The sequence below is a fragment of the Vulpes vulpes genome, chromosome 16 (genome assembly GCF_048418805.1).
Source record: "Vulpes vulpes isolate BD-2025 chromosome 16, VulVul3, whole genome shotgun sequence".
Classification (NCBI taxonomy): domain Eukaryota; kingdom Metazoa; phylum Chordata; class Mammalia; order Carnivora; family Canidae; genus Vulpes; species Vulpes vulpes.
The window spans coordinates 39,286,183-39,308,957 of NC_132795.1; the positions used below are offsets into that span (position 1 = coordinate 39,286,183).

Below are 22,775 nucleotides of genomic sequence, written 5' to 3' on the forward strand. Positions count from 1 at the left end.
AATTCAGGACATGTGGCAGTGAAAGGAGGAGAAGAAACTTCTATGCCTGCAGGTAGATAAACAAATCCACCTGTCTCAAAACTTTGGTCTACATTTCTAGGCTGAAGCTATGGACTCTTTGAGATGAGAAGGGGATGAACTCACTAACAAGAAACAATGCAACACGCTAAACAACCCAAACCCAGATATAACTGAGTCAGTGTGTGTGCTCAGTCAGTTGAGCTGAGCTATGGCACCCTCTGCTCCAGCTTTAGCCACAATGAACGGTGGCTAAATCTGGTGAAAAGAAACCACTAGTCATTGCATCTGGGCTTCAGCTTCCTCACTGATTAAATGATAGGTGGAGTTTTGAAGTTCTCCCTCCCAATGAAGAGAATGCAGAAGGTCAATACTCACTTATTTCACACTGTTCTCCCTCTAGTCCTGGAGGGCAAATACACTTTCCAGGGTAGAAACAGGTCCCTCCGTTAAAGCAGGTAGTTGAGCAGTTTGCTATTAGAATGGATAACAGGGTGATTGCATTAGACAGTAGGCCAAACAAACAAACAAAAAAATGCAGCTTCACTTAAAGTGAGGTGATATTTCTGAGGCATCTGTTGCCTGCCCGTTTACATACTTAGTCAAATAAGCCACTTCTGCAAAGGCCAAGGATCGTCACCAACTGCTTGGCCAATGGCAGATTCCAACCACACAACAGAATAGCACACACATTATATCCTATCCTCCCCCAGGTGCTTCTATCTTAGAAAAAAAGGCAGAATGTGTAAAAAAAAATGATCTTTTATATTTTCTTGTAAATATCTATGCCCTTAAAAAAGAGAACATTATAACCCCCTAAAATATTTGTTGAAGCTAGAAGAAGAGTGAAAAGAAGACTTACTTTAGATAAAAGGGAGAGAGGCCATCAATACTAGGAGCCGGCAAAGGAGAAAGCATTTATTTTTTTCCCAGAATGAGAACAGAGATTCATCTTATGTCATTGGGATTTTTAAAAAAATAGACTTTCATGACTTTCAGAGGAAGGAGTCAAGGTATTTGGAAAAGGACAGACTGTCAATCCCTCGTGAGATCCCACAGGCAGGGGAGTGGCACCAGCTACTTGGACAGATTCCTGTGGGAGTCCAATTTTTCTTTTTTTGTGGGAGTCCAATTAACTAGATTTTCCAGGTAATAATCATACTGTTTGTGATTCATCGTAAACCCTGTCTTCGTGTCAACTTCTGGAATTTCGCTGCTCACACGTAAAATAAAAGGACAAAAATGGGGACGAGAGAAGGTAGACTGAGTATCTAAAGATAGACAAGTTGGCTCATTCTATAAAGGAGATTAAAATGAGAGCTCGGATTCTCGGCAATTCCAGTTATAGGCCCTATTTGTTCGTGTCCTATATAAAACAGGCCAAAGTTGGCTGCAGATGAACAAAAGCTGGAGTAAGCTTCCAAGCGGAAAATCAAAAAGGAGATCCAAGAGCTATGTGTACGCTTTGTTTGTGGAAAAGAAGTCCAACTAGCTTGTTCTGCAAATATCATGCTTCTAAAATGATAAAGCTTTTTGTTTAAAATCCTAAGTATCTCCCATCTTAAGGTCATGCTGTACTTGTTTTGGCAAATCCAGCCTCCCGATGCACAGGGGAGCAGCAGCATTTGGGTATGGAATTTAGGGTTTAGGAGAACCAGCTCTTAGGGCTTCCTCCTTGCTACTTGCTGCTAGTATTGTTGGGACCGGAGGGTTGTTTTGCGGGTGTGTTTCTGTCTCCCCACTTGTCCCTGTTTCTCCTGGGGAATTAAGAAGAGATGAAGAAACATCAGGATTAGGATCTGCTTGGCCAGAGCCCTCTGGGCACCATCCCATGAATAGAATGCAGTGAACCTGGGAGCTGGATTGGAAGTCACGGAAGAACAAGAACAACGGAGCTAGTTAAAGAATGTGTCCCCGCTCCCAGTATTTGTAGAACACTTTACAAGCTTCTCTACATTTCTGTTGTGCAATGATTCTTGACCAGGAAAATGAACCAGAGACACCAGGTAACTTTCACTGGGGCTGAGGGTGTGCTGGGCCAGGGCTTAACTACTCATTTCCTAAAGTTTGCAACAGATGTCCCAAGAGCCACTGAACGTTAATCTTTAATGTTTCTTCAAATATGCTGTGCTAAGGTCTAGCTCTGGGCCAGTAATTAAGCCATTTTTCAGAAGCTCTATACTCCCTCCTGGATGATAAATGTATCTTTTTGTTGAGGTAGTAAAAACCATTATTTTTTAATATTCCCAGATCTCCAATGAGACCAAGTGGAATTTCAACAGGCTTTCCAAAAGAATAATAATAATAAAAAGTTACTAGAGTCTGACAAGTAGGGAAAAATCTTTCATCTGAAAGGCAAAATATTATAAAGTGTAAAACATACTGGAATATGCATATTTTCCTTCCACAGTGACCACGCAGTGTTTGTGGCTCCATAGCATTGGGAAAACATTGCAGTTGATGCTCCATTGTACAAGTGACACACAATGACAGACACACCCAAGTAAGCAGGTCTCACAAATGTTCTCTTTAAACCTGTTCTTCCAAATCTCTGAAGGATTTGCTCTATTTCCTAACAGTTTTGTGACAATAGGAGCTTAATTCTGCTTCAAAAATTGCCCACTTTTGGCATAGCAGAGATGGTGAATGGTAGATTAAGACAAGAAGAAACTTTTTTACTCACTGGCTGTCCTCGTGTCATCAGTGCTTAACCTTGATGAACACGGACTTTAAAACTGTGTTAATCCAACCATTCTAGTTTTAGATCACTCAAAAATAAGAGGTAGAGATGATCTCACATATTATCTCAATTAGCTTGGAGCTAGGGAGCCAAGGGCAATGGCTTAATTCCCAATTTATATTCTGGAAAAGTGTGACCCCCAGAGAGATCAAGTCACCGGCCCAGATGAAGTCACTTGTGGAGAAATGGGGACCCGAGGCAGCTAGCCTGAGTGACAACACAGGACAGCAGAAGATGTGAGTTCGGGGTCAAGCTACTGAAGTTCCGTAAACCTCATCTTGCTTATCTGAGAATGAAACAGAGAAAACTTTACATATCTCAAAAGGCTGTTGTTGAGTGTAAAATCAGATAAATGTGTGAAGTACTTTATGTATCACAAAAGGGCAGATGCCTGCAAATTATTCTTCTGACTCATGTTGAGGGGCTCTTCTTGTACTTTTTCCTTCTTTTTAAAAAAGCTGTTCATTTCAATCTTAATTGATGCTAACTACATGATCACCAAAGAGACACTTCTCAAAACTAACACATCTTTTTATTTCACGGCATGTATTTATTTTAATTTATTCTATTTTATTTTTACAGATTTTATTTATTTTTTTGAGAGAGAGATAGAGAGAACATGAGCAGGGAGGGAGGGAGAGGGAGAAGCAGACTCCCCGCTGAGCAGGGAGCCCGACCACAACGTGGGACTTGATCCCAAGACCTGAACTGAAGGCAGACACTTAACTGATTGAGCCACACAGCCACCACCACCACTACCCTCTTTTTTTTTTTTTTAAGATTTTATTTATTCATGAGAGACACAGAGAGGCAGAGACACAGGCAGAGGGAGAAGCAGGCTCCCTGCGGGGAGCCCGATGTGGGACCCCCAGATCATGCCCTGAGCTGAAGGTAGATGCTCAACCACTGAGCCACCCAGGTGCCCCCCCACCCCATTTTTAAAGTAGTGTCTACCCCAATCTTCTTCTCTGCTCATTGGCTAACTTCAGAGAGCTCCAGAGCTTTAGGCGGGACCATAGGTGGAAGGTGCCAGGCCCTAGAATCACAGTACGAAGGGCTGTCCTGCCCACTGTAGGGACCCCTGCCCTGGAGCATTCTGTAGGTGAAAACAAACTTCGACTGTGTTGAACTACATTAAAATTTGTGTTAAAGTTATCATAGCAGCCAACGAACTGTTACACCCTATTTACCTATTTACAACGAGCTATTACATAGTGATGATATATTAAATATACTTCTTTTCACTAAACATTTAAAAAGTAAAAAAGAACCTTGTTTTTAAAAAGAAACTGTTACCTTTATCACAATTGACTCCATAGAATCCAGGTGGACAGATGCAGAACCCAGGAGTGACACAGAGCCCGCCATTCATACACCATGGTGTGCAAAGGGCTGATAGAGAGAGAGCACTGAGTAAGGCCAAGTAGAGGTTTGAGGAAGGACATTGTGGAAATACCAGTAATAGAACAGCTCTACATTTTTAATCTCTGTAAAGTCTTTAGAGATATAGGTTTGCTCTATTAAACATTATATATGAGTTTGTAAACGAGGTGCTTCTTTGGGGGCCAATCTCATCAATGAGAATTTTGGAATTGTTCCATTTCCATGGCTGATGAAAATTTGCCTTGAATCATTACTTTGACTAAGATGTAGCCTTCTTATGACTATAAAAATTTTTCCCTGCCCTTTTTCCCCTTCTAATTCCAAAATCTATGCAAACGAGAAAAATTCTTAGGTCTTGAAAATGAAAAATGTTTGGCTGACCCTCATCAAGTAAGCTCTTACTATTTGAGCATCTTGTGGTTAATACACATTTTCTTGTTTAACTCTTTCAAAATAATAGGAATTTCACTAAGAGAAATATTTATAATCAAATGATTTTCACTTTTTTTTTTTTTGGCCTTCTAGGAACTTCATAACTCAGGTGTAGACTCAGTTGTGAATCAAGCTACTTTTAATTGGAGTAGATATTCTCAGACCAGTCACAATATTAGCTTTTTAAATCCAATTTAAGTGGAGGAGAAAAACTTAAAGACTTTTATAAGATTATGCCGAAGCATAGCACATATAGTAGCGAATTAGGGATGGGGGGGGGGGGGGGCGGTGGGTAGTGGCCACAAGGAATGTAGACATTGTGTTAAAGTTCTCTGCCCCGTCCCCATATATTGGATTTAATAGAATATCACTCCGAGTAGTACTTTCCAACTATTCTTCTGTGGCTTTTTAAGATTTTACCAATCCTTATGCCCAAAAAAATAATTTCAAGGAATGTGTTAAAAAAGCATATGTGAGGGCTCTGGTATGACATCAATTTCATTGGGAAGCAAGCGAGGGTAGCTGGCTCTCCCCATTCTTTACCTTTCTCACAGTGAGGGCCATAGAACCCATCAGGACACTCGCAGATGCGTCTTTCATTACAAAAGCCTCCGTTTCGGCACCCTCCTGGGCATTCGGCTTCACCAAAGAGAAACAAGGTTATATGGACACCTTTGAAATTGTGCTGAGTGAATTACAGTGAGCATGAAGAGGTGAGTGGTGACTTTCCCCTTCCGGTGCACTGATGATCTTAATTTACTGAGTACTGATGACTTCTACGTGTATTCCCTCTACACCACTTGTGCTTCACTAAATCCTCATCCAAGTCAGACTTTGCTTCTCTCAATTCTACTTCCAACAGTAGGGGGCTCATGGAAGAAGACAAACAAGCTTCATTCTGCCTTCATCCCCACCTATCAATCTACTGTACCTTCTTAAATTCATACCGAAATAAATGATATGGCCCATGATGCTCACTTTCAGAGGGTGGAATGGCCTTCTGGTTCATCTTTAGAGCCCTGAAAAACTGCAAAGCTTAAAATATGTGCTGGAAAAGCTTGTATCTGGGTGGGAAAAAAATCTAGGCCTTCATGCTTTAAATGGGCATCAGGTTGAGATGCCTTTGCCTAGCAGAAATTGCTGGTGTGATGGGAGCACCTTGTCCTCTGGGGAGGTCAGCAGCACCAAGCTTATGGTGGGGGTATGAGTGGTATTGCCTTCATAGGTGGTGGTTGCTGGTAATGACTGGCAGCCTTGCCATGAGGCTGGGGACTCCCAAAGATTGTGTTGGAGGAAGGGAAGGAGAGAGGTAGAAGAGGGCTTTTGAAGGGGTATTGGGGGTTCCTAAAATTGTGAGTGGGGTTGCAGAGAAAGTCTTAGTACTGGACCCTGCAGTAACCAGCCCTTCTATCCATTGGTGTGGTTATAATTATACCGATAATTTTTCGGTATAATTAAAAATTAATCTATCTTAATTAATTATAATTAAAAATTATCTATTATCTATCTTTCTATCATCTATCTATCTATCTATCTATCTATCTATCTATCTATCTATCTTTTATCTATCTATATATCTATCATCTATCTATATCTTTTTACCCACATCACACCTGGAAGGAAGCCCTATGAGCCGTCTCTTGATGGTGATCACTGATTACCTTGTTGACATGTTTTAAAGAAGATAGCATTTTGAGGTGTCTGTAGGATGGTGTTGCCTTCAGAATTCATTACAATCACATTCACTTCAAATGCTGCCACTCCATCTTGTTTTCCAAGACACGGGAAACCAACTTGGACAACTAACGAAAAAGCAAGTATAGAGAAACAGTTTATCTAATTGATTCCAGTTGTACAGAAATCATGGTTAGAGAGACAAAGAACAAGGCAAAAACGTTCACATTTCATTTATTTGATATTCTTGTATCTCTACCAGAGTAGTGATTGTATTTTGATCATATGGGCATTCTCCTCAGAACTTATACATCATGCCTGGTGGCAAAAGAATGAATGACTCGTTAATTTGTGCCCTACCAATATGGAATCTGGGATATTTTGTTCCTAGTCTGGGCTTGTACTATCTTGAAAAAAAGATTTTCTCTAAAAACTAAAGGAGCAAATAGGCAACACAGATGGACTGATTAGGGAAAGAAACCTTGTGGGTACCTTCACCAGCCTTCATATAATCCAAAAAGAGCTAAAAAACAGTATTCCAGAATCTATTAAATAACGACCCATAAGCACTAGTTTATTTTTTACTCTGTGTGCTTGAAAGTGACAAAATATTTTCTTTAGAAACATTTTACAACTCAGACTAGACTCCAATTATTGGATTGAAGTTAGCGAAGCTAATATTTTCTTAGGCTATTTGTTAATATTAAAGAGTCCATATCTTGGAGATCTAGAAGAAACTTTGATGTGCTCAAATAATGTCATGACAAGCTTATATACCTAATGGTTTAGTTTCCTAAAAATGAACCATTATTTGTATAAGTGTAATGATCACTGGGGGTATGTAGATGTTGACTTAACAAAGAATGACAACTAATGATGATGGTGACTGGAGGAGCAAAGAGACCACCAATTGTGGAATGCCCACAAGTGAGTGGGTGGAAACTGGATCAAGTCATTGGCTAAGAGATGGAGTATGTAGATTTCTCCTTCTTTTTTTTTTTTTTTTTAGGGGGTGGAGTTTGGAACTCATGACTTGAGGGCAAGACCTGAGCTGAGAGCAAGAGTCTAGACACCAAACCGACTGAGACCCTGATGATATAAATTTCTAAAATCCCCTGAATTATCATAACATATCCACTGGGGAATAGTGACCTAGCTGATCCACTAGGTGAAATACTGCTAATAGTATACACTTGAAATTTTGCTTCATTTTGTTTCTATACAGCAGGTTATTATTTTTTTTTGATATTTGATGATTTTTTAAATTTTTTTTAATTAATTTTTATTGGTGTTCAATTTACCAACATACAGAAAAACACCCAGTGCTCATCCCGTCAAGTGTCCACCTCAGCGCCCGTCACCCATTCCCCTCCAACACCCGCCCTCCTCCCCACTTCCACCACCCCTAGTTCGTTTCCCAGGGTTAGGAGTCTTTATGTTCTGTCTCCCTTCCTGATATTTCCAACATTTCTTCTCCCTTCCTTTATATTCCCTTTCACTATTATTTATATTCCCCAAATGAATGAGAACATACACTGTTTGTCCTTCTCCAATTGACTTATTTCACTCAGCATAATACCCTCCAGTTCCATCCACGTTGAAGCAAATGGTGGGTATTTGTCGTTTCTAATTGCTGAGTAATATTCCATTGTATACATAAACCACATCTTCTTTATCCATTCATCTTTCGATGGACACCGAGGCTCCTTCCACAGTTTGGCTATTGTGGCCATTGTATACAGCAGGTTATTATTACTGCCAAGCTTGGGGAAATCATACCAAGCCAAGAAAAATCCTTTCCCTTTAGTTTTCATAAACCTTTCCCCTAGGTTTTAAAAAGGAATGATTTGGAAATTGGTTTGCTCTTCTAAAACGCATTGCACATAAATTTTTTTTAAAGATTTTATTTATTTATTCATGAGAAACACAGAGAGAGGCAGAGACATAGGCAGAGGGAGAAGCAGGCTCCCTGCAGGGAGCCCATCCAGGACTTGATCCCAGGATCACACCCTGAGCCAAAGGCAGATGCTCAACCGCTGAGCCACCCAGGCGTCCCTGGTCACATAATCTTAATGTGCTTGACAACCAAAAACCTGTCTCAAGGCTTTGGCATTGTCAGTGTTTGTTACTGTGCCATTCTCAAAATAATACGGATTTCCAGTTCTCCTGAATCTTGAGATCTGAGCAATGCAAATAATAAATTAAAAGGTAAAAAGGAAATACAGACATTCTAACAGAAATAAAAAGGAAGAGAAAACCAAAACTGTGTCTGACGTTTCAAAGTAAAATTGTCTCCACCGAAAGCCTTGGTTTAATGAAATCTTATGCGTGAAAATGCCAATTTACAAAACACAAAAATCCATTGTAGGAATTTCCATTTCAAAAAGAAGCAAAAGCGCTGACAATTTTCCTTCAATTGTTAACTCTTCCAGTGCAATTTCGCTGTGTTCAGTTCCAAAATTCTGTTACTCTTTCTCATGAATCTTTTGCATGGACAGGGGAGGTCAATAACCATCCTGAGGCATAAAAGGCTGGAAGAACCTGAAAGGATTCTTAGAGATGAAACTTTCAGAATTTTCTCGCCACATGTAATCATCCAAGCTATTATTTTCCAGGTGCATCTTTTTCCTGGACCTTATTCAGCCTCCACTTCTCAGCCCACTTAATTCTTTAAAAAAGGTAGTTCATGGGGTGCTCAGGTCATGATCTCAGCATCATGGGATCAAACCCTGCATCTGGCTCTGCACTGGGCATGGAGCCTGCTTAAGATTCTCTCTCTCCCTCTCCCTCTCCCTCTGCCCCCCCTCCCTTTTTCCCACTCTTGCTCTCTCTCTCTCTAAAAAAAATATTATCAAAGCACTCACTCAGGTAGCATAGTTATGGCCTTATTCTGTCAAATGCAAAAGAAAAAAAAGTCTTTTATATCTTTGAATAGAAATACTTCAGGCAATCTTGGCAGGTAACTAAAGATGTAGCATCTCTATTCTCTTAGTAAACCAAAAGGAAGCTATCTCTAAGAATTAATGTACTAATCTAAAATGATGTTCATAGATGAATGGATAAAGAAGATGTGGTTTATGTATACAATGGAATATTACTCAGCAATTAGAAACGACAAATACCCACCATTTGCTTCAACGTGGATGGAACTGGAGGGTATTATGCTGAGTGAAATAAGTCAATCGGAGAGGGACAAACAGTGTATGTTCTCATTCATTTGGGGAATATGAATAATAGTGAAAGGGAATATAAAGGAAGGGAAAAGAAATGTTGGGAAATATCAGGAAGGGAGACAGAACATAAAGACTCCTAACTCGGGGAAACGAACTAGGGGTGGTGGAAGGGGAGGAGGGCGGGTGTTGGAGGGGAATGGGTGACGGGCACTGAGGTGGACACTTGACGGGATGAGCACTGGGTGTTTTTCTGTATGTTGGTAAATTGAACACCAATAAAAATTAATTAAAAAATAAATAAATAAATAAAAACATAAATAAAAAAAATAAAAGAGAAAAAAAAATAAAATGATGTTCATGTTAATATTCATATGAAGTATTTTTCTTCTTCATCTTTTAAAGATCTAACACCCTAGGTTTAAACCTGTGCGTATTTTCATAATCACAACTTAACAAATGCAACTTCAATTAAAAATGAACACATCGCAAATTCCCTCAGCCCAGGTGGAAACGTTTTACCAACACGTACCTATCTCTTTCAAAACAGGAAGTATGTCAACATAAGTATGGGCTTCCTCAATACAGAATGATTTGAAAGGAAGTTTAAAATAAATAAATAAAGTTAAGGGGTACGTAGTTTATGAGTTTCAATTAGCTCTTTAAAAAATTTTATTTATTTATTTGCGAGAGAGAGCATGAGCAAGGGGAAGAGCAGAGGGAGAGGGAGAGAGGGAGAAGCAGACCCCCCCCCACCAAGCAGAGAGCCCAACACAGGCCTCGATCCCAGGACCCTGAGATCATGAGCTGGGCTGAAGGCAGACGCCTAACCAACTGAGCCGCCCAGGCACCCCTCAATGAATTAACTTTTAGATAAAAGTAGAAATTAATAAAAGATGTATAAATTACACTACTTATACTTGCATATTTTTCAGTTTTAAAATATGAAATAGAAATGTGATTTCCTTTTATGCAAATGCTATCTGTCCTTTCTGTTTATAAATTTATCTATAAGACCATTCAAGTAATAAGAATTACAATTATACCTTTTGGAGTTATTTGGAAAAAAAATTGCTTTATAAAAAGAACCATCTGGGGCACCTGGGTGGCTCAGTCAGTTGAGGGTCCAATTCCTGATTTCAGCTCGGGTCATGGTCTTGGAGTTGTAGGATCGAGTCCTGCGTTGGGCTCTGCACTTAGCAGGTGCATCTCCTTGGGATCTTCTCTCTTCCTCTCTCTCTGCCACTCCCCCCACCAACTTTCTCTCTGTCTTACTCTCTCTCAAATAAAAACAACAACAAGAACAAAACCAAAAAGCAACACCTGACTTTAGTTAGCTTTAGTAGTTGACTTAGTTGTAACTTGTGCTCTACTCAAACTAGGTTTCTTTCATTTCCTCAACATGTGGTCCAGGTCCACATTCCCCTGACTCCGTGCACCCATCCTACTGCTTGGAATATTCTTTCTCTTGTTTTCTGTCCAGTGTCCTCCTAGTTGTCTTTCAAGACCAAAGTGAAACAGCACTTGCTCTCTGTAACCTTCCCTAACACCACCTGCCTAAATCACTTCATTTACGTATTTCACGAGAGCCCCTCTACATATGCTTGCCTTTGAACATAATGATTTAATTATGATTCTGCATCCTTCACTAAGAATGAGATTTTCAAAGGCAGGGACCATATCCTACTGGTTTTTGTAACTTCAGTACTTAGCATATCACCAACTTAGTGCATCACCAACTAGTCACTGACAGACACAAAGATGAACCTTGTGGGGAGACTCACCCATATACCTTTATACACAAAGGCACACACACCAGCACACGTACACACAAATGCATACACACAGAAATCCACCATCGACAGTGGGAGATGCAGAGAATAAGACATTAACAGTGTGTATGCAGAAAAACGCATCCATGAAGAAAAAGAGATCTCAAAGGTAGAGAAAGCACAGACTCCCTACTTCCAAGGAGTAACAGCAACATGATGGCAACGTTGTGTTTTTGCAACAATAAGCATATGAGTGGAGGGCCACTGTTACCTACAGCTAGACGAAATTAGTCCAGATGTTGTGAATTCCGGGGAAGTCTAGATTGTATCATTGAGACTGAGGTAAATGAAAAAAACCCAGAAAAAACGAAAGCAGATTGAACCTAACTCACATGGTGTTCCGGGACACTCGTGCCACTAACTGACTGCACATAAACTAACTCTCAAAGGGAAGTAAACAGCCAGCGTATTCTGATTAAACACCTCTTCCACTCTGAGATGGGAGCCTCTGGTCACTTGAGCCGCTGTCCTTACAAGGGAAGAGACCAGACGAGAGGAGAGAGCACATCCTCAGCACCACCTGACCACAAAGGGCTGTGCGATGGCACCAAGTCATCAGTGCTCTAGGCTGTGCTGGCAGCAGTTCATTGTCTCAGCAAATCCTGAGCACCTTCCCTGGGCTTCACTTTCCCCCAAGGACTGGGGTCGCTAAGAAGAAGATGGTCCCTCCAGCATTAGCACCTACTGAAACATTTCTCAACTTGGAATTCCTGGAAATGTTGGTTGAGAAACAAGCCTGCTCTGCTGGTTTCACGGTACGACTGAAACCGTGTTCAGAGAGGCAAAGCCTTGGGTTTATGGAAACTGTTTTTTGTTACCCAATTTTACTGAAGCAGCCTGCAGTTTGTATTTCCTGTTTTTGTTTTCTTCAGATGCCAGAAGGCAGGCACTTCGTAACTGTTAAAGATCAAGAGTTTTCTTTTTCATGCAATGCTTTGACATAGAGGAGTCTGGGGGGATGAAAGAACAACTTAGCAGCATGAGGATATAAAATAGACCAGTAGAATAATGAATATTACCTGGATGTTTAGGGGCAAAGACACACTGATTTGGTTACTTTTTAATAATTCAAGGTACCCTTGCTGCTCCTACTGTGGGGACTGAGCTCATAAGGCTAATGAATAACTGCCCTGCAATGAGCTAAAATTCCCATAAACATCTTGCACCTGCATTTCTGCAAACAAACCTGCATCTGCCTTCAAAACCCTCTGTGTGGGGACGATGGGGTTGTACATGCAGTGTGTTGTGTATGTGTGTGCATGCACATGCATAAGTCATTTCAGCCCAGAAGGCTTATTCTTTTTAATCCTACCTTGTCCAAGCATCAATCAGCTTTTCCCCTAAATTTTATTATTTATAAAGATTCTATATTATTAGAAATTGAAGTTTTATCTCAGCATGATGTATTAAAATATTCTCACATCATATATTCCATATATTCACAATTTGATTATCTCAGATTCTGAAGAAACAGAATTTCAGGAAGCTTTTTTCACTAGACACTAAAGTGAATGAAGCTGGGAAGATTTAGGATATAAGCATTAAATTGGAAACCCAAAGATGCAAGATTTATTGGAAGTTGAGCTGATGTGACTGTATAATGAATTTAATTATTTAATGGGCTACAATGAGCTTATATTCCTTTAATAATCAGGGAATGACAAAGGAAAAATTCGAGAATATAAAATGGAAATTGAGAGCTACATTCTGCATTTGTTTTATTCCTGACTGCTTCTAAAAAGAGAGAGCAAAAAATATGATCAAGAACATTTTATTAAAAAAAAAATGATCTTTGACTAAAAAGAAACACTGTGAGACGTGGCTTGAGACTGAGGAATGTTCTCGTCCAAGAACGTTCTTGTCTCTGTGAGGTAGCAGTATGCAACTACAGTAGCAATGCCATCTGTGTGCAATAGGGATGGCCATGGATCTGGAATGGGGTATCCATATCCTTGGGGCTACAAATCTCAGGTGAGTTTATCTCCAGAATCCAAGGCCTCATTCTTTCACAGGAGTTTCGTAGAACCCCAAACTCATCCGGATTGGAAGCAAATACTCCGGGAGGGCTGCTAGTTACACCTCAAATTACACACCCGTGTCTACACCCGCATTGATACCTATGCCAGGAAACTGAAAAAACTCTGCTCATTTGGTCCCCAGCTCTTCCAGTGATGAGACGTGAAAATAGAGATCCACTGGAAGTAATAGATGACTGCAACCTGCAAGTTGCAAGGGTTGCATCAAATACAAGGGTATTTGATTTCCTAATTATTGCATAGATTCATATTAGTCCTTAATGAGATTTTCATTTGACATTAAACTTATTCTAACATTTCTCTAGAAGAATAAGTCTAATTTTTTTCTAAAAAGGACAGGATTACAATATCAGTTATTTAAAAATAATATAAAACTAAAAATATTACAGTATTAGAACAAATAGTAAGCTCTAAAACTCTACGTATGAAAGAACTTAATGTGAAATAAAGGGCAAATCTGGAATCAATTCAACCTCTCACACTGGAAAAGCTGAATACTCGGGAAAATAATTCAGGTGAGAGCCCTACCTCGTACTATTGCCGAAATAAGTGTTGACAACATACCAGAAGCATATGTAAATGATCACATAACTGCTCTCTGGAATAAGAATTAACTTCCAAACAGAAAAGTAATAGGGGGAAAAATGACAAAGGGAAAGATAATTGTGATCACATAGGACTTAGAATCAAATATCCTCACCTTAAAAAAAAGTAATAAACTGAAGAATATGCCAGAAAGTGTAGACAGTTAATATATAGGGAGCTTTGCAAATCAATAGATTATTTTATATTTTCAATATAAAAAATGAGTGTGGTACACAGATATTTTACATCATCTAATAGATACAGGAACACATCTTCTACCCCAGTTGGAATTAAAAAAATCAAAAGAACGCTAAGAAACCACTTTTTGCTTTTTAAGTGAGCAGAACAGTTCACATGATTAAGAACCAGCATTGATGAGGTTACGGTGAGCGAGGCCCTCTCCCACACTGCTAGCCAGGGCACAAATGCACAACCTTTGTGGAAACTAATTTGGCACTTTGGCAATTTGTTCTAAAAGGCCTTTAAAATGTTGGGATCCCTGGGTGGCGCAGCGGTTTGGCGCCTGCCTTTGGCCCAGGGCGCGATCCTGGAGACCCGGGATCGAAACCCACGTCCGGCTCCCGGTGCATGGAGCCTGCTTCTCCCTCTGCCTGTGTCTCTGCCTCTCTCTCTCTCTCACTGTGTGCCTATCATAAATAAATTAAAAAAAAAATTTAAAATGTTCATAGTTCATGTCCTTTGACACAATAATTGTACTTCTAAGAATCTACTTTAACAAAATAATGAGATGAGTGCAAAGATTTTGGTACACACATTAATCCAATAAGTATTTTCTGAATGCCTGTTCCGTGCTGGGCCATTGTTGGCAGTTGTGGTGAATAAGACAAGGCCTCCTGCTCAGTGACCAACTATTACTTCAAAAAGAGTGCTTATTGTCATATTTCTAGTATGAAATCCCTGAAAATAATCTAAGTAACACACAATAAGGAAATGAGTAAACCAATTATGGGTATGTTCATAAAATGGATAATGAGGGCATCAAAAACAACTTTTGGAAAAATCTAAAATGGCATGGAAAAATGCTTATGTTAAAAGTTAAAAGCAAAAAGACAAAACAAAACAAAACAAAAACAAACAAACAAAAAAAACCACACAGTGCAAAACCAAGTATGTAAGTATGTAATATTTTCACAACTCTGGAAAAATATATCTCTATAGACTAGAAAGAAACAAACATGTATTTGAACATGTTAGCATAAGTGATCTCTGTACTTCTCTAAAGATCATGAAACCTGTTCTCCGCTCCACTGCTTATTAGTCATATATGATTTTGGGAAAGTCAGTGAAGCCTCAGAAGGCTTAATTTTCTAATTTGTAGAATGGAACAGTAATTGTGGCCTTGACTCCTTCCCAGAACTCAAATTAGATAAGGAAGGAGCTGCTATTTTGCAGGCCGAACAGCTCTAAACAAATACCCCATACTATATTTTCTCAGCAGAGAAGGATGATTAGCTCTGACATATTAACCCCTTAACCTCCCACATTTCCAGGTGTCTTCTCTCCTTCAAATTCCTATTCAGTACCATGCTCATTTGGGGGGTGTTTTTCTTGATGCATCCCATTTTCCCCCAATGACTTGCTTTGCATCCTTGTCACATTTATGTGTACTACGTTAATTCATAACTATTGGCTGGATACATCTCATGTGGTGACTTTCTTTTTTTAATCTGGAATCACATACAAACTGGGGCCATGTAGAGTTTTTAGCAAATTAAGAGAAAAGTCATTTCATCACTCCCATCCTAATTTTTTGCCCCAAAGAGATAGGGACATAACAATTGAGTTGCCCTAAAAATCAAATCAACGGATCTCTTCAGGAAATTATTCCATGATTCCTCTGATGAGTGGCTTCTGGACCTTCAATATTATTTTGGTCACCATCACAGTTTAAGTGTAAACTTTCCCCCAAGGCAAAGATCACCCACCTGAGGCCTTGTGAGGCACTGTTCCCAGCAGAGGGACATTGACCGTTGGGTCTGCCATGATGCCTTTATCCAGGGAGCGTAAGGACAGGAATTCATAGAAGTATTCTTCCTATAATAAAAGGCATTGACAATCAGTTACCAGGGGAACCATGGAGCGTGAGAAGGTGTTTCCTAACTGGTCACTCCTCTGATGGGAGAGTGACACTTTGCACTACAGGAAATCTGGAACACATGACGTCTAAAAAACTGGGTAGGCCTAACTCACCCTTCTGGATTTTAGAACTCTATAATCAGACTCCATTGGGAGAGAAGTGGTGCTTTAAAAACATTAATGACATCTGTCCAAAATACCCACAAGGTAGCCTTTTATGATATTATTTAGTTGTTGTCTCTTAAAAGGATTGAGAAAAAAAAAAATGCTCCTAAGGAAACAGGTTGTGTCAAAACAATCAGCAACTAGTCCCTAGAAGATCCATCGCAGCTTCTTGGGCCATTCTTTAATTCTTTTCAAATCTGAGGTGAGTCTTTTGATCAGAATTTGGAAAGCTGGAATAAATAAGGGATAATGAATGCAGTAAGCTATCGACGAAAGAAGATATTAAAGCCCAAAATGTAATGAACTTGCTCTAAATATTTATTTTTCAGTATCATTTCTTTGGCAGGTTTACATTTCACGTCTCAATTTAATTATGGAGAGAGAAGCCTAAAAGTGTAAAAACCGCCACTGCAATATGACAGCATGCTGTGAAATTTGACTTTGTAAACATTTTCATTTTCCCCACTAAGTCTAGGAGAGAAAATGGTTCCTGCTACTTGAATAGGCATGAAATAACTGAAAATAGTGAAGCATAATCTCCCTGGAGAGCTTTTATGCTTAACTGATTCTCTACTGGGTTATTCAAAGGATTTGTGATGGAAACAATGTGTTCTCACTTGGGAAGGGAGGACAACCAATAATTAGTGCTGTTGTCAAAGTGAGAGGTGAGCTGAGTGGCTCTGCGGTTATCTGTAGAGATATGCAGAATTTGGACGGGTTAAGTAAATTATGAATTACATGAGCATGGGCTAGAATAACACTTAAAAAAGAATATAGTCTTTCTTATAGTCAGTATACAATTTATTTCCCAATATGGAGAAAATTAAGAGATACCTTGTACATATCCACACAGTTTTGTGGCCTTGGGTCCTAGTATCAATGTACTAGCTATTAGGGACTCCAAGTGAGGAGGGTCATGCAAAGGGGTCATCCCAGCTGCCGTGGGTGACACCTGCAGCACATTGGCACAAAACACTTCTTGGTTTCCCCAGGAAAACAGACTAAATTCCCACTGCAGCCCCTTCTTTGGGTTGTGGCAATGTTCCACATGACCACCATGAAGGGTCCTTCCTTTTGGGTAGCAAAGATTTGTGAATTAATTTTATTAAATTCATTCACCAGGAGGGCCCTGAGGATAAAGAGTTTTAAGATAGTCGATTCCTACCCTGTTTGAGGGAAGGCAGAGGGTTACAAGAAGTCCGATGAAAGAAAGGAGTGTCATCAGGAAAAGTAATTCAATCTGTTTGGGGTTTTTTTTGTTTTGTTTTGTTTTTGTTTTTATTGAAGTTCGATTTGCCAACATATAGTATAACACCCAGTGCTCATCCCATCAAGTGCTCTCCTCACTGCCCGTCAAGGTAATTCAATTTGGAATGAATTCCTTTGAAAAAACGAGATGATTTCTGACCCTGCAGTAAAACCAACAACTACTAAAAGTGGGTTACTTCTTAGGGAGTGTTTCCTGAATCCAGCTGTTTTAAATGACCTCTACCAGCTGCGCTTCCCTCTCTGCTTATCTAGATAATGTTTATCACTTAACATTTTGTTCTAAAACATATTTTCGTTGGCATTAATGAAAGGAGTTAGTGATGTATGCCCTTATAATTAATACCTTTGGGTTATTTGTATTACTAAGTACAGGAATAACGACTAGCAACAGTAACATAGCAAACACCTGTGTAATGCATCCCACGTCCCAAGACTTATTTTGAACACTTGTATTAACAGTACATATCATGATGGAAAAGAGCTGGGTGGGTAGAGCACAAGCATGCTGAAAATAAAACATTTCGCTGGCTAGACTGCTTCAAACACCATTTCATAAGTTGTCATTTACTGTTCCGTAATTACATCTTTGAGCTTCATCACATTATAAATGAAATTTATATGGGTGATATACTTTAAAAGGGCATGAATAAAAATACAATTAAATATAAGTTAACAATTTTGTGTGTGTTAATAAGAAAAAGGATGAAAGACTAGCCACCCATATTAAAACAATGATTGTGTAGGACTGATACTGATTTTCCCCCAATTTTTCTACAAGTGGTTCCATGCCTTTCCTAGTGAAATAAAGACATTTATTTAAAAACAAACACTAATTATGTACCTTGTTTCAGTTCTGCGTGGCTGGTGATAATCATTGGCTCTGTTTGTAGAATTCTCTGATCATAGATGAAATATTCTTGGACCTTTTATTTAGTGAGATTGTGCTCATGGAACAATTTGATTTAAATCTCTTGTCGTCTTAAAAGTGTGCTTTTTTTTAAAAAAAAAAAAAAAAGATTGATTGATTGGGAGTGGCAGGGCGGGGCAGAGGGAGAGAGAGAATTCAAGAAAACTGTGCTGAGGGCGGAGCCTGACATGAGGCTTGATCCCAATGACTCTGAGATCATGACCTGAGCCAGAATCAACGGTCACGTCCCTCAACCAACTGAGCCACCCAGGTGCCCCTCCCTGAAAGTGTGCTTTAAGAAAACAACATTTAGTAGTAAAGTAGCTTCTGAATGTGTCTCTCAAAAGCTTTTGACTATGCTCAAAGAATGTGGAACTGAAAGAATTTCACTCAGGGTCCAGAAACAATTCCATAGAGCCTCTGGGTCTCCAGTTGTTGCTTTTGAGTATGACCCCATCAGGTAGACTGGTAAGCTCAGAATCCGTTATATTCAGTGTCAGAGAGTTTGTAACCAGTATTGGTGTGACTGCTTAGCACGATGCAGCCAGGTTCAATGGATTTGTCCAGTCAATAGTCTCATCTTATCAATAACAAATTTCACACTAGAGGTTTTAGGGTGTCCCTTTGATTTCTCTGAGAATCAGTAAATATCAGTTTTTCTGCTGCAATACTAAGATTATATTTTACAGCAGGAACTGGTCAAAACAGTTTATGTTTGGATTTTATCTGCAATAGGCAGTTTCCAGAGAAAACTTTTTTTTTTGTTAATCCTCCTTTTTGGAGATGATAACGATGCTGTAATTTCTGAAATACATAATTTCCTTCATACTTGGCACACACATGTATATTTTTTAAGATTTTTATTTATTTATTCATGAGACACACACAGAGAGAGGCAGAGACACAGGCAGAGAGAGAAGCAGGCTTCCTCCCTCCAGGAAGCCCAATGTGAGACTTGATCCCTAGACCCCCGGGGATCACAACCTGAGCTGAAGGCAGATGCTCAACCACTAAGCCACCCAGGCATCCCCTCGGCATATACATTTTAAAGAGGTTTGTCCATTTACCATTTTCCTTCTTAAAAATTCCAAGTTGAAAACTACTTAGAAATTGACCAACCCTTTGTCTCTGATCTTGACACGGATTTCTTTCAATGTTTCACTCTGTCATTATCAACAGACCTAGCAAAACCACCCATGCCATATAAAATATTTCTGCAAATCAGGTATCATCACCAGGTAGTAGAGATAACCTATATTCCTCATTTAACTTCATTACTAAATGGCTAAAATATTTCCCTCAAAGTAAAAAAAAAAAAGGCTGATGAAATAAATGTTAAATTTATAATGTCACAGTTTAAGTTCTAGACAGGACTTTCTGTTTTTACTTTATTTATAATACCATAAACAGTTTTAGTCTCAAACCTCTCCACTGGAAACACTTATTTGGGGGCAAATAAAACCTAAATTCTATGCCAAAGAGAACAGCAAGCTCGCTTTCAAGTTTGGGAACAAGTTTCACAGATTGTAGATTTATTAGTTAGATAAAAGGAACTCAGAGTATGAACTGTAATAGGGAGGTGGCATATTGGAGAGCATGAAACCTCTATTAGGGAAAAGTACATTTTGTTTTATTAAATGACACTAGTGGAAACTCAGGTAGAGGTAAGTAGGGTGCTTAGTTGAGAAACACATGAAAAGATTGCCTTGTATTCAAACAAAGAATGGGTCTATTCAGGAGAATAATTCACTTCTAAATTAAGTCGCTGAAAAATCTTGCTGGCCTGGTTTCCCATGCAGTAAATTTTCTTTTCATGGAGAAGTATAAAAGACACCCAAATATTATCAAGAGAGGAGTGAGTGCTAGAGGCCACTTAACTTGCTTCCAAGCAACTTGGCTGAATATGAAAGTCGTTCCTTCCAGAAGAGATGAAGACATTATTTAAACAGCAAAATGGGACAACTCAGAAGGCCTTCGCTCTGGCCCTCTTTCTTGGGTAGACACACAGAAAGGAAGCAGAGAACTGCATTAACCATTGGAGGAACAGAGGGAATCCAGTATTTCTTTTCCATCTTTGAAGTTCTGGGTTTGTGGTGCCTACTTAATCTAATATATTAGCACGATAATTACAGGAGCGTCTGAGTTAAGAATCAAGGGTTCTTCATAAAACCATGGCTCTCCAACCTCTTTCAACTTCATGTATCACGATGCTGACCTAAGTGTTCATGAGGCACATGGAACAATAAAGGTATCAGATTTGCCCTGAAGGAAATTTCAGGCGATTGACAGATGCAAAGCATACAGATGCCATAAAGCTTGAAAATGTGCAAATAATTTTTATTGAGTGTTTACTAAACTCCGGTCACTGTCCACTTAATTCTCACAAGAACCTGGTATTATCAGAGCATACACGTTGTGTTCAGATTAACCAGGCATTCGGTATGAGAATTACCAGAGCGATTTGAAGTAAACTCCTATGCTGTGTGCGAACGGCAAGAAGAAATCTACTAAAGTAATAAGCGAGAAAGCAAAAGAGTTTGATGTTAAAGTCCCAAACAAAATGAATGAGCACACCCAATGCTTAAAATAATCTGACGCCTGAATGTCTAGACCCAAAATTGCCAGATCTCACATTCTTCCTGGGCATTCTTCTTGTCACCTCCCTGCAAAATGTCATCCTTCAGACACACAACTCATTATCTTTGGATGCTGGGACACTGCTGATTCTTCTCCCATGCCTTGCTTTTCCTGCAGTTCCTTGTTAACCCTCCTCCTCCCAGCTCATGATCTCAAAAAATCACTAAGACTCAGGCCTCAGCTCTTCTCTGTTTATACTCTATCATAAAGCTCACGCACTTGTACAGATGGAACTATTTCCTTTTGGGCAATGATGCTCACTCGATGCAAACCATTCCCACTGCCTCGTGGCCAAGCTCCTCATGTGCACGGAGCTTCATTCATTACCTTCCCAAGCCAGAAGCCTCACTTGACGTCTTTGTATCTGTCAACAGAGTTATCATTTTTTCCAATAACAAAAGTACTGAACCTCTGAGTCATTGTTGTTTCTTGCCTCTACTCCGTGTCCTGATAGCCACACAGACATCAAAGTCTTGTCCTTTCTCTTTGCATAATCTTGATTCTGCCCCTTGCCTGTCATTCCCACTGCTTCTGCCCTAACTTGGCCCTTAGGCCTTCATGTTGGCATTATTATAACTTTTCCTGAAATATCTTCCTATTTTTCCTCTTTAAAATCTCCATCATGACATGAACCAATATATCTAATTGAGACATCAGACTTGCCATATTGCAATGCTTTCATGTCACCTCTTGTCTCTAGGATAAGGCCCTTAGCCTGTTAAGGGTCCCTCATGGTCTAGCTCCAAATTTCCTTGATTTCAGACTACTCCCCAACAGGGATCCTTTTCTGGAGCTCAACTGGCCTGCTCTGAATACATCATAGCCATACCTATCTCCCAGGATTTTCATCTATACTGGCCTGCAATAGGACTCAAACCAGTGTGGCCCTTAAACATATACAGTCCTGTATTATTATTAAACTTTTCCCGTGTACAGATCATGTATTGTCATGTACAGTTTGGATTCTTGGTGGTTGAGGATGGGATTTTTCCCCCCCCAGTACCCAGCATTAGGTACAGCCAGCTATGTAATATATACTTGCTCAATGAATGAATGACCTACTGAGAGGCATCCAGATGCATAAGCCCAGTGCATTCCAGAACACACTGTTACAGTGAAATGGCATTACCCTATGATTTTACAGACGGGCATCAGCTTTTCTGTTTTGGCAACTGCTAAATTACTTTTATGGGCCAAAAGATTCTCTTTTACTTTGCTGTGTGGCCAGTCACCACAGCATGTATGGAGAATAGAGAATATTTTTGAAAAAAATAACGATGAACCAAACACTGACTTTTGATATCCAGCCAATCTCCATGTAGTTTGTAACTGTTTCATGCTTGTTTAGGGACAAAACCTTGGCAATGAGGCTCCCAGAATAAATACAAGCAGATAGTGTAGATAAGGCCCAGTTCTGAAACATGACATTGTCCAATCCTCTTCTGGTTCATATTTCCAGAAGAGACTTGATCTCTTCTCTAAGTCACACATATATAATTGTATTTATATGTAATTTATATCATTATAAGTTTATAAATTTTGTATAACTATGTATAAATTTATACATATAAACACCTTCTGCAAATTACAATTATGCGATTACAATGTCACTGAGAAAGTGTGAAATATCAACAAAGACTTCTTTCATGACTTCTTTTGAAACTGGCTCTAAGAACTTGTTTCAAAAAAAAAAAAAAAAAAAAAAAAGAAGGGACGCCTGGGTGGCTCAGTTGGTTAAGCCTTGGACTCAGCTCATGGTCCCAGGGTCCTGGGATTGAGCCCTGAGTCTGTTAGACTCCCTGCTCAGTGGGGAGCCTGCTTCTCCTTCTC

General features: G+C 39.5%; 1 protein-coding gene across 1 annotated transcript in view; it reads right to left on the reverse strand.

Annotated features, from left to right (window-relative positions):
- Positions 1–22,775, reverse strand: part of WIF1 (WNT inhibitory factor 1) — a 69,372-nt gene that overhangs the window by 10,788 nt on the left and 35,809 nt on the right. Inside the window, exons 3-7 of the mRNA XM_072741676.1 lie at positions 15,817–15,925; positions 6,235–6,375; positions 5,117–5,212; positions 4,055–4,150; positions 397–492 (exon numbers count right to left, since the gene is read on the reverse strand). Of these exons, the coding sequence (XP_072597777.1) occupies positions 397–492; positions 4,055–4,150; positions 5,117–5,212; positions 6,235–6,375; positions 15,817–15,925 (538 nt within the window). The remainder of the gene's footprint in view (positions 1–396; positions 493–4,054; positions 4,151–5,116; positions 5,213–6,234; positions 6,376–15,816; positions 15,926–22,775) is intronic.